The sequence below is a fragment of the Meles meles genome, chromosome 4 (assembly GCF_922984935.1).
Source record: "Meles meles chromosome 4, mMelMel3.1 paternal haplotype, whole genome shotgun sequence".
Classification (NCBI taxonomy): domain Eukaryota; kingdom Metazoa; phylum Chordata; class Mammalia; order Carnivora; family Mustelidae; genus Meles; species Meles meles.
The window spans coordinates 40563425-40575437 of record NC_060069.1 but is presented as its reverse complement, the minus strand read 5'-3'; the positions used below and the strand labels follow the sequence as shown (position 1 = coordinate 40575437).

The 12013-nt window shown below is 33.5% G+C and overlaps 1 protein-coding gene across 3 annotated transcripts in view; it reads right to left on the bottom strand.

Annotated features, from left to right (window-relative positions):
* SEC22A (SEC22 homolog A, vesicle trafficking protein) overlaps nt 1–12013 on the bottom strand; it is a 75722-nt gene that overhangs the window by 45532 nt on the left and 18177 nt on the right. For all 3 annotated transcript variants that reach the window (XM_046002131.1, XM_046002130.1, XM_046002132.1), the window contains exon 4: nt 10405–10599. In XM_046002131.1, coding sequence (XP_045858087.1) covers nt 10405–10599 — 195 coding nt within the window. The remainder of the gene's footprint in view (nt 1–10404; nt 10600–12013) is intronic.

The following is a 12013-nucleotide window of genomic DNA, read 5'->3' as shown; positions in this document are numbered from 1 at the left end:
ATTAAATGTGGCCTAAACACCTAAATGAAAAGGCAGATACTGTCAAACTGGATTTTTTTTCCCCCAACAGACTCAACTAAATAATACCTAAAAAGCAACCACTGTAAAGAGAAAGACACAGAAATGTTAAAAGAAAAAAGACAGAAAAAGATACACCATTACAATACTACTTGAAAAAGTTAGAGTGAGTGTATTAATAAAGTAGATTGCAGAACTAAGAATATTATTAGGTATAAAGAAGGTCATTTCAAAATGACAAAGGAGTCCATGCATCAAGAGAACAAAACAATCCTAAATATTTAACAAGCTTTAAAATATTTAAAACAAAAACTGACAGAGACCTAAAAGGAGAAAGATACAAATTCACAAATATAGTCAGAGTTCACCACCACCTTCTCAATAACTGAGAGTCTACAGAAAATCAGAAAGGATATGAAAGATTTGAACATTATCAACCAACTTGATCTAAATGACATTTATAGAGGTCCACCCTACAATAATACACATTCTTTTCAACATATAACACAGAAAAATGGCCAAGATAGAACATATTCTGGGAGAGTAAAACAAGTCTCAATAAACTTAAAAGAATTAGAATCATACAAAATTTGGTATCTGACCACACGGAGTTAAGTTATAAATCAAGAAATGAAAGATAGGGCGCCTGGGTGGCTCAGTGGGTTAAAAGCCTCTGCCTTTGGCTCAAGGGATCAAGCCCCACATCGGGCTCTCTGCTCAGCAGGGAGTCTGCTTCCTCCCCTCTCTCTCTGCCTGCCTCTCTGCCTACTTGTGATCTCTCTGTCAAATAAATAAATAAAATCTTAAAAAAAAAAAAAAAAAGAAATGAAAGATATCTGGAAAAAATCTCTAAATTCTTAAAACTATGTAACACATTTCTAAACAATTCATGGATCATAAAAGAAACCAAAAGGGAAATTAAAAAGCATTTTAAATAGTATAAAGTAAAAATACAATATATTAAACTTTATGAATGTAGCTAAAGCAATATTTATAGGAAAATATATACTATTAAATGCCTATTTAAAAAGAAGATCTCAAATAAAAAAATAAGCTCCACTTTTTTTTTTTTAAAATAACCTCAACTTCTGCCTCAAGAACCTAGAAAAAGAAGAGCAAATTAAACCTTAAGTGAGCAGAAGACAGGAAGTAGTTCAAATCAGATCATAAATCAATGAAAAAAAAAAGGGGCCAATGAAACCAAAAGCTGGCTCTTTAAGAAAATCAATAAAAACGCTAAGCTCTAATAAAAATGATCAGGAGAAAAAAGCAAAAGACAAAAATTTCCAATATCAGAAATGAGAATGATTGTTATCACTGCAATTCTACAGATATTAAAGGGATAAGAGACTATTAACTTATGCCAAAAAATTCACTAACTTAGGCAAGATGAACAGATTCCTTCAAAAAATCAAACTACTAAAACTCACTCAAGAAACAGATAACTTGAACATTCATCAAAGGAATTGGTTTGTAGTTAAAAACCTTTCCACAAAGAAAATCAGATGCTCAAAAAGCTTCATGATATTGAACAAAGAAGAAATAAAAATTCTACAGAAACATTTCCCAAAAAATGGAAGAAAAGGAAATATTATCTCCCAATCTATTGAGACCAATGTTAACCTGATAGCAAAACCAGACAAAAACATTACAAAAAAGGAAAACTATAAACAAACTATAAACCAAATCCCACATGAAAACATATATAAAATTTTTAAATGTTAGCAAATTGAATCTCACAATATATAAAAAGGATATTATGACCAAGTGGGGTTTACCATAGAAATGCAAGGTTGGTTTAACATCTGGAAAGCAATCAATGTAATTTACCACATAATGACTTTAAAAAGAAAAATCATACAATCATTTCAATAAATAAATTTAGACAAAGTGACACAATGCAACTTTCATTTCTGATACAAACCATACATCAAACTGGGAATATAAGGGCATTTTATCAACTGGATAAAAAAAGCATTTACATAAACCCTAAGTTAACATCATATTTAACCATGAAAGACTGAATGCTTTCCCTGCTAAGATCAAAAACACCACAAGGATAGCCGCTCTTGCCATTTCATTTTTTCAGTATATTTTTCTTAAGCACAGAATTCCACATTTGTAGTTATTTTCTTTTAACCGTCAGAAGATATCTAAATGGTCTTCTGGCTTCCATGACTCCTAGGAGACCGTGGGTGGGTGTGTGTGTGTGTTGGTGTAATGGTTTGTGTTCATGTAATCCAAGTGCCCAGTGATTTATGCCTGGTTACTTCACTGTTTACCAAACATTCTATTTTCAAAATATTGTTGTAGATATAATTTGAAGCTTATGTGACTATTTCCTCTAGGAAGCATGTTTGTTTGCTTCTGCCAGTATATTTGGAGCATAGTACTGTGGAATTCACTCAATCCAATTTTAGAGACCTCCTAAAAGACTGTCTACTTCATACTCCTGCCTACCTATATTCCTAGAGTGCCAACATCTAGAGCCCAAAGCCAAAGCTGGGGTGGGGGCTTGGTGGACCCTACTTTCTAAACCCTGTCTCCCTAGTCTTGAGTGGCTGTCACAACTGTTCCCTCCAGTATGGTAAAAGCCCCAAAAGAAAATATAGCTCCAAACATTAAACTCATCTCCATAGGCCTCCATCCTCTTCTATATTCCAGTAATTCTTAATCTTGTTGGATATCCAAAGACTTCAGGAAGATCATATTTTAAATTCTGTATCATATCAGACCTACATATCCTTTTTTTTTTTTTTGACCTACATATTCTATAGAATATATACATTCTACTCACCTTTCCTACATGTTTCTTGTGGAACTATTGGTCTGAATTGCCTACTCCATCACTACTGGAAGAAGTCTTCAAAGTAATAACTCTCATTAATTTTAAAACTTGAAATATAATCTGAATACAATAAAATTCGCCCTTTAAAAGTATATAATTCAGGGGCACCTGGGGTAGCACAATTGGTTAAGCATCCAACTCTTGATTTTGGCTCAAGCCACGATCTCAGGGTTGTGAGATCTACCTCCACATCAGGCTCTGTACTGAGCATGGAGCCCACTTAAGATTCTCTCTCTCCCTTTCCCTCTGCCCTGCTCCTACTCGCAAACACACATGCACTTTCTCTAAAAATAAAAGTATATAATTAAAAAGATTTTTAATATTTATAGAATTGTGCAATCATTATCTAATTCCACAATCTCTATCACTTCAAAAAGAAATCTCATAAGCACTAGTAGTCACTGCATAGTTCCCTGTACCTCTCCAGCTCCTGTCAACCATTAGGCTACTTTCTGTCTCTATGGGTTTGCCTATTCTGAACAGTTTGTATAAATGAAACTGTAAATATACGGCCTTTTGTATCTGGCTTCTCTCACTTAACATAATGTTTTTAAGGTTCATCCATGTTTTATCATGCATCAATACTTCATTCCTTTTTAACTCCTTAATAATCAGTTGCATGTATACACCATATTTTGTTAATTCATTTGTCAGATGATGGATGTTTGCATTATTTCAACTTCTTGGCTTCTAAGAATCATAGTGCTATAAATACTCACGTACAGATTTTTATTCAGACTTATATTTTAAACTCACAGTTTTCAAGGATGAGAATTATGAGGTCATATGGTAACTATATTTACCTTTTTGAGGAACTTCCACAGTATATTCCAAAGCAGCTCACCATTTTGCAACACTATCAGCATTATAGGAGGGTTCCAATTTCTCTGTATCTTTGCTAATACTCTACTATTTTTTAAAACCACAGCCATCCTAGTGGGTGTGAAGTGGTATCTCCTTATCATTTTGCTTTCCATTCCATGATGACTAATAACGTGGAACATCTTTTCATGTCTTAATTAGCCAGTTGCACATTTTCTTCATAGAAAAATCTATTCAAATCCTTTTCTCATTTAAAAAATTGATTATCTTTTTATTGTTACTGTTGTTACTTACATATTCTGGATAAAAATCCCTTAGAAAATATATGATTTTCTGTGGATTATCTTCAATTTATTGATAGTGTCCGTTAAAGAACAAAAGTTTTAACTTTGGGGGCGTCTGGATGGTTCAGTCAGTTAAGCATTAAGTGTCTGACTCTTGGTCTCAGGGTTGTGAGTTCAAGCCCTGCACTGGGCTCCACACTAACCATGAAGCCTACTTTAAAAAAAAATTTTTTTTTAAGATTTTATTTATTTATTTGACAGACAGAGATCACAAGTAGGCAGAGAGGCAGGCAGAGAGAGAGAGGGGAGGAAGCAGGCTCCCAGCCGAGCGGAGAATCCGACACGGGGCTTGTTCCCAGGACCCTGGGATCATGACCTGAGCTGAAAGCAGAGGCTTTAACCCACTGAGCCACCCAGGCACCCTACCTAAAAAAAATTTTTTTAACTTTGATGAAGCCCACTTTAATTTTTTCTAAAAAACCACTGTCTAATACAAAGTCATAAAAATTACACCTATGTTTTCTCCTAAAAGTTGTATAGTTTTAGTGGTTAAATTTAAGTCTTTGATCCATTTTTAGTTTTTAAAATTTTTAAGGTAGGGGTCCAACTTCATTCTTTTGCATGTGAATATCTACTTATCCCATCATCATTTGTTGAAAAGTCTATTCTTTCACCACTCTCTTGGCATCCCTATTAAAAATTAACTGACTATAAAATAAGGGTTCATTTCTGCTTGGAAGTGTGAATCCTTCATTTTTATTCAAGATTATTTTGACTATTTTGGCCTATGCTATTTCCAAATAAATGTTAGGGTCAGCTTGTCAATTTCTGCCAAAAAGACAGCTGAAATTTTCAGAGATTTTGCTGAATCTATATATAAGTTGGAGAAGTACAGCCAGTTCTAACAATATTGTCTTCTATGAACATGGGATGACTTGCCGTTAATTTAGGTTTTATAAATTTCTTTCTATGTTTTGAAGTTTTCATTGTAAGGAATTTTCTTTCTTTTAAATTGCAAACAATACAAAGTATAATCTGTCTTGTTTCATCCAATAGTTGCTAGGATTTTCTTAATTTCATTTTCGGATTGTTCACTACCGATATATAGAACACAAATGATTTTGTGTATTGGTCTGGTATCCTGCAACCTTGCTAAAGACGTTGGTTTTAGTAGGTTTTTTTAGTGAAATCTTTAGGATTTTCTATATTTAAGATCACGTTATATATGAAGAGTTATTTTACTTCTCCCTTTGCAACCAGATGCTTTTTTTTTTTTTTTTCTTTTCTTTGCTTAACTGCCCTATCTAGAACCTCAGATACCATGTTGAATAGAACTAGCAAGGAGTGCCTGGGTGGTGCAGTCAGTTAAGCATTTGACTCTTGGTTTCAGCTTGGATCTGAGCTCAGAGTCATGAGGATCAAGCCCAGTTTTGGGATTCACACTCATCAGGAGTCTCTCTCCTCTGATGAGAGGAGAAACTCATCAGTTTCTCTCTCCCTCTGCCCCCAACCACATTTGCTTTTGCTCTCTCAATAAATATATCTTAAAACAAAACAAAACAAAAAACTACTAAGAGGAGACTTTGTTGTCTAGTTCCTGATTTTAGGAGAAAGCATCAATCTTTCACCATTACATCTGAGTTTAGCTTGGGTTTTCTGCAGATGATCACACTGAACGAGTTTCTTTCTATTCCTAGTTTTCTGGGTATTTTTAATAATGAAAGACTGTTGGGACTTTTTAAAAATGCTTTTTCTGTATCTACTGAGATGACCATGAGATTTTGTTTTTTATTCTGCTGACATTGTATATATTAATTGATTTTCAGATGTTAAACCAACCCTGCATTCCTGGATTAATCCCACTTGGTCACAGTATATAGTAATTTTTATGTGGCTGGATTTGGTCTGCTGGCATTTTTTTTGAGGACTGTGGTCCATATTCATATGAGATATTATTAGTCTGTAGTTTTCTTTTCTTGTGATGTCTTTATATAGTTTTGTATTAGGATAATACTGGCCTCAAAGAATGGGTTGAAAAGTTTTCCCTCTCTTCCATTTTTTGGAAGAGTTTCTAAAGAACTGGTTAATTCTTAAACTGGTAAAATTCTCCAGTGAAGCCATTTCAAACTAGGGTTTTCTTTGTCAGTGGTTTCTTTTTTTCTCCTTTTTCTTTTTTTAAAGATTTTTATTTTTAAGTAATTTCTATGCCCAAAAGAGTCCCATTCACCCATTTAGCCAGCCAGGAACCCTGTCAGTAGTTTCTCTCTTTCTCCCGCACTACCTCCCCCCCATTTTTTTTTTTTACTATTTCCTTTCTGGAATTTTTTTTTAAAGATTTTATTTATTTGACAGAGAAGAGTGGGCACACACAAGCAAGGGAAAAAGCAGAGGGAGAGGAAGAAGCAGACTCTTGTCTGAGCATGGAGCCCAATGCAGGGCTTGATCCCAAGACCCCAGATAATGACCTGAGCCAAAGACAGATTTTTAACTCACTGAACCACCCAAGCAACCCAGTAGTTTCTTATTAGTAATTTAATCCCTATTTTTGGATACAGTTTATTTATTTCTTCTTGAGTCCGTTTTAGTAGTTTGTGTATCACTAAGAATATGCCCATTTCATCAAAGTTGTCTAATTCATCAACACACAACTGTTCAGTGTTCCTTTAAAATCCTTTATTTTGTATTGTAAGATCAGTAGAAAAGTCCTTTCGTTTCTGAGTCTAGTAATTTTTTTTTTCTTGGTCAATCTAGCTAAAGGTTTATTAATTTTATCTTTTCAAAGAACCAGTTTTTGGTTTTATTGATTTTTCTCTATTCTTCTATTTTCTATTTATTTTCATAATCTTAATTATGATCATTTCATAATCTTAATTATTTCCTTCCTCCTCTTTATTTTAGGTTTAATTTGCTTTTTTTCTATTATCTTTAGGCAGATCATTATTCATTTGAGATCTTCTTTAAAAAAAAAAAGGTATTCATAGCAATAAAATTTCCTCTAAGTACAACTTTAGCTGCATCTCAGATTTTGTTATATTGTGTCTTCATCTTCATTCATCTCCCAGTATAAATTCCCCTTTGATTTCTTCTTTGACCCATTTATTATTCAGGAGTGTATTGTTTAATTTCCACATATTTGAGTTTCACAAATTCTTTTGTTTTTAACATCTAATTTCATTTCACTGCAGTTACAGAATATACTTTGTATTATTGTTAGCCTATTAAATTTATGAAGGTTTTGTATTTTAATGGCTTAGCATAAAGTCTACCCTAGAGGAGAATGTTCCACATATGCTTAAGAATTTATTTTCTAATGTCAACTAGAGTGTTCCATAGCTATTAGATTTAGTTGGTTTATGGCATTGTTCAAATCTTCTGTTTCCCTGTTTATCTTCTGCCTATTCTATCATTATTTAAAGTTGGGTGTTAAATCTTCAACCATTACTGTTTAAGTGTCTATGTCTCCCTTCACTTCTGGAAGATTTTGTTTCATGTATTTGAGAGCTTTGTTGTTAAATGCACCTATGTTTTTATAATTGTTACATGTTAATTGATTAACTTTTTATCATTATCATTATAAAATGTCCTTCTTTGTCTCTAGTAGCAAATTTTGTCCTAAAACCCATTTTGTCTAATATCAGAAAACCACTCCACCTCTCTTTCAGTTACTATTTGCATTATATGTTTTTTTCCTTTAACTTTCAATCAATTTCTACCTTTTGATTTTTTTAATCCACTTTTATAATTTTCAACTTTCGATTGGAATGTTTCATCCACTCACATTTTTAAATCCAAATCTCATTAATTATTGACAGTGATTTACAAATGCCATTTTACTTCTTTATGCGTCATGCCCTTTTTTGCCCTATTTCTCCTTTATTCTATCATTGTATTAAATGAATGTTTTATACTGTAGCACTTTAATTTCATTAATGATTTTCACTATTTTTTAAGTGATTTGCTTAGTGGCTACTCTAGGACTTCCCATATATGTCTTACCGAAAATAGCTTCATATTTATACTAACTTAATTCCAAAGAGCTACAGGAACATTACTCCTATAGAGCGCTATTCCTTTTCTTCCCTTTTTGTGGTATTGTTGTATACAAATTACATTTATAAACATTACAAACCCCAAAATACATTGTTAACAATTATTACTTTACATAATTTTATGTCTTTTAGAGCAGCTAAGAGGACAGCAATTTTTATAAGTTTTATTAATATAAATTCTTATCACTTCTGGCTTTCTTCATTTGTTTCTGTGGATTCAAATTATCATCTGGAGTCATTTCTTTAGCCCAGTGAAATTTTGCTCCAGTCCACCTCCTGTGTGCTGTTATGAAAAATATATATTACATTTCTATACATTATAGGCCAACAATACATTAGTTTTATACACTTACTTTTTATATCAGTCAACAAAACAAAGAAGAAAAAAATGACTGTCTTATAATTACCTTTACTGTTGTTGTTTGATTTTGTTGGTGTGGATTCAAATTACTGTCTAGATCACTTGTCAGCCTAAAGAATTTCCTTTAGTAATTCTTGTAATATGAGCCTGCCAGCAACAATTCTCTCAGCTTCTGCTATCTGCAAATGTCTTTATTTCACCTTATATATCCAGCTTTGCTGGATATAGGATTCTTGACTGATACTTTTTTCTTTCTTTGAGCATTTTGAACATGTTGTCCCACTGCCTCCTGATTGCCACTGTTTCTGTTGAGAAGTCAGCTGTTAATCTTACTGGGGTTCCCTTATAAGTGACAAGTTTGTTTGTTTTTTTCTCTCACTGGTTTCAAGATTTTCTCACTGTTTTGATCTTCCAGATTTTTAATATGATTCATCTATTTGTGGACCTCTTGCATGGTTACTTGGAACTCAGTGAGCTTCCTGGAGGAGTAATGTTGTTGAGTAAAACCAGAAACTTTTCAGCCATTATTACTTCAAATACTTTTTCTGCTCCTTTCCTTCTCTCCTCTTCTTCTGGTTCTCCCATCATGCATATACTGGTGTGCTTAAGTGCCCCACATTTTTGTGAGGTTCTGTTCATTCTTCTTCCTTCTTTTTTCTCTGTTCTTTGGATTGCAAAATCTCTACTGATTTACCTTCAAATCTGCTAACTTTTGCTACTGTCAGTTCAATTCTACTGCTGAGCCCTACTAGTAAATTTTTTATTTCAAGTATATTGGTTTAATTCCAGAAGTTCCAGCTGGTTCTTTTTTTTAATAATTTCTATTTCTTTATTGATATTGTCTATTCGATACAACATCATTGTCATACCTTCCTTACTTCTTTAATCATGGTTTCCATAGTTCTCTGAACATAATTACAATGGCTACTTCAAAGTATTTGTTAAATCTGACATCTGATCACTCTCAAAGGCAGTTTCTATTGCCTGCTTCCCCCCCCCCTTGTATATGGATTATACTTTCCTCTTCCTCTACATGTCTTGTATTTTTTGTTGGAAATTGGACATTTTAGAAAACACATTATAACAACTATGAGTACTGATCCACCTCTTCTTTCCTGGGGCTTGTTACTGGTATTTGCCTGTTTTCATGTTTGTTTCCTGATTGACTAGATTATTTTACTAAAATTTGCATCCCCCTTTCTCCCATAATTTGAATTAATCAACTGAAGAAATGTGTTCAGTCCTGAATGCCACATTTAAAGAATACTAACAAACTAAAGCATGTACAGAAGCAGCTTCCAGGATGGGGAGGGTTTCAAAATGTCACAGAACAAAAGGCTAAGGAAACTGATTATATCTGCAATTGATCAGAGTAATAGGATAGAAAGAACACAGAGCTGCTGATTTCAAAGTTCTGAAGTGCTATTCTGGCATAGCTGACGAGTGGAGAAAAAGTCAGAGAACTTAGACAAACAAGTTGGAATTACATGGAATTTTTTAAACAAGCAATTCAACAATGCCATATGCTACCTTATACAATAATGAGGTTTCCCTTTTTAAACAGAAGTTCTCTATATCACAACTGTTGAGTATAGTATTTCTTGTTTGGGAGGGTAGGTTTGGGTAGGTAATCCCATTTTCTGTGATAATCAAGAAACCTGGCCTTGAATATAGCCATTCTAATATAATGCAAAACACTTATACGTACATAAATCTATATTACAAATAAACTATTATTCAGTTCTTGAAAACAAATTATAAATAAATATTTAAGAAACAATTAAGAAAAATTCTTAAACATGTCCCTAGCAGAGTTCCTCTGAGATTGCTATTTAAAGTATTTTCCTGATTAGTCACATATCTGGTAGATTACCATATAAACTACTGGGAGAATTACTTTAAATTTCTACATTCTCTCATGTACTTGCTTTAAAATATTAGGATAAAGTAATTAATTTACAAGAGTTACTCAGTTCTTACAAAAGTTTTTTTTTAATGAAATAACTGAGATCCATAACTCACCAGAAGAAATCTTACCAGCACCTTTATAGTCAATAGAAAATGCAGATGTGACTCCATTGGCCGACCCCAGTTCACACATGGAAATTTGATAAGGGGGCCTCAGCTTGATTTCCATCTGCATGTCAGACAGATTTATCTTTGTTGAAAGAGACCTGGGATTATTATATCGCTGCTTGGTCCTCTGAATGAAGTTATCTATGCAAAATAAAAATAAATTTCCTTGCAGTCATTTGTTAATTAATTTGAGAGTGTGATGTTTATAGAATAAATTCTGCAGATCAACAGTTTAATTTTTTGTCCAAAAACTACTCAATCTGGGGTGCCTGGGTGGCTCAGTTGGTTAAGCAACTACCTTTAGCTCAGGTCACGATCCCAGAGTCCCAGGATCAAGTCCCATATGGTGGCTCCCATCTCCACGGGCAGTCTGTGTCTCCCTCTGACCTTCTCGCCTCTCATGTTCTCTCTCACTGTCTCTCTCTCTCAAATAAATAAATAAAATCTTAAAAAAAAAAAAAAGAACTGGGGCGCCTGGGTGGCTCAGTGGGTTAAAGCCTCTGACTTCGGCTCGGGTCATGATCCCAGGGTCCTGGGATCGAGCCCCGCATTGGGCTTTCTGCTCGGCAGAGAGCCTGCTTCCCTTCCTCTCTCTCTGCCTCTCTCTCTGCCTACTTGTGATCTCTGTCTGTCAAATAAATAAAATCTTCAAATTAAAAAAAAAATAACTACTCAATTTGTCATGGAATATTCAAATATTATTTGTGTTTAATAGTTTATATATCATGGAGTCATCAGTGTTTCACTCCAGAAATTATATTCTAGATATAATTATAAATAAAATAAGGATTTAACACTTCATGACTATGAGACTTTCTACTGTAATATTCCTTTCAAGGAATTACTTTAAATTAAAAAACAAACCAAAAAAAACAGCTTTAATTTTAAACCAAAGTCTTAATTTTTATACGGTTTCATCTCTCATAAAATATTGTCTGTCGATGTTTACCAATTATAATTACATAAGAACATATGCTGTAAGTTGCATATTCTTATAAACCTGTTATATTTATTGTTTTCACCATTAGAATGTATGTTTTAAACAATGAATTTAGTGAAATCAATAAAAGACATTTTCTAAATATCTTCAAATTTTACTTTCATTATTTACAACCTTGGTTTTACTTTTTCTCCTCATACACCAGGAGTCAAGCAAACTAATGCCCAGAGGCCAAAGTGAGCCTGCTGACTGCTTATGTAAATAAAGTTTTATTGGAATATAACTGTACTCATTCATTTATGTATTGCCTATGGCTGCTTTCAAGCCACAGTGGCAGGGCTGAGTAGTTGTGACAGAGACCATATGGTCCTTAAAGCTTAAAATATGTACTATCTGGTACTTTCCAGCAAATGTTTGCCAACCTCCGTTCTACATTAAGCAGACTATAAAAGATTATCACATAAACACAGAACTCTAAATCTCTGGCTTATAAATTTCTCATTGAGAGATTGTCCTCTCAGATTAATTCTTTGTGCCAATAATCATAATCCCCTCCACAGCCCAAACACAATTTTTTTCAAATGGGCCAAAAGAAGTTGCCATAATTTATTGACC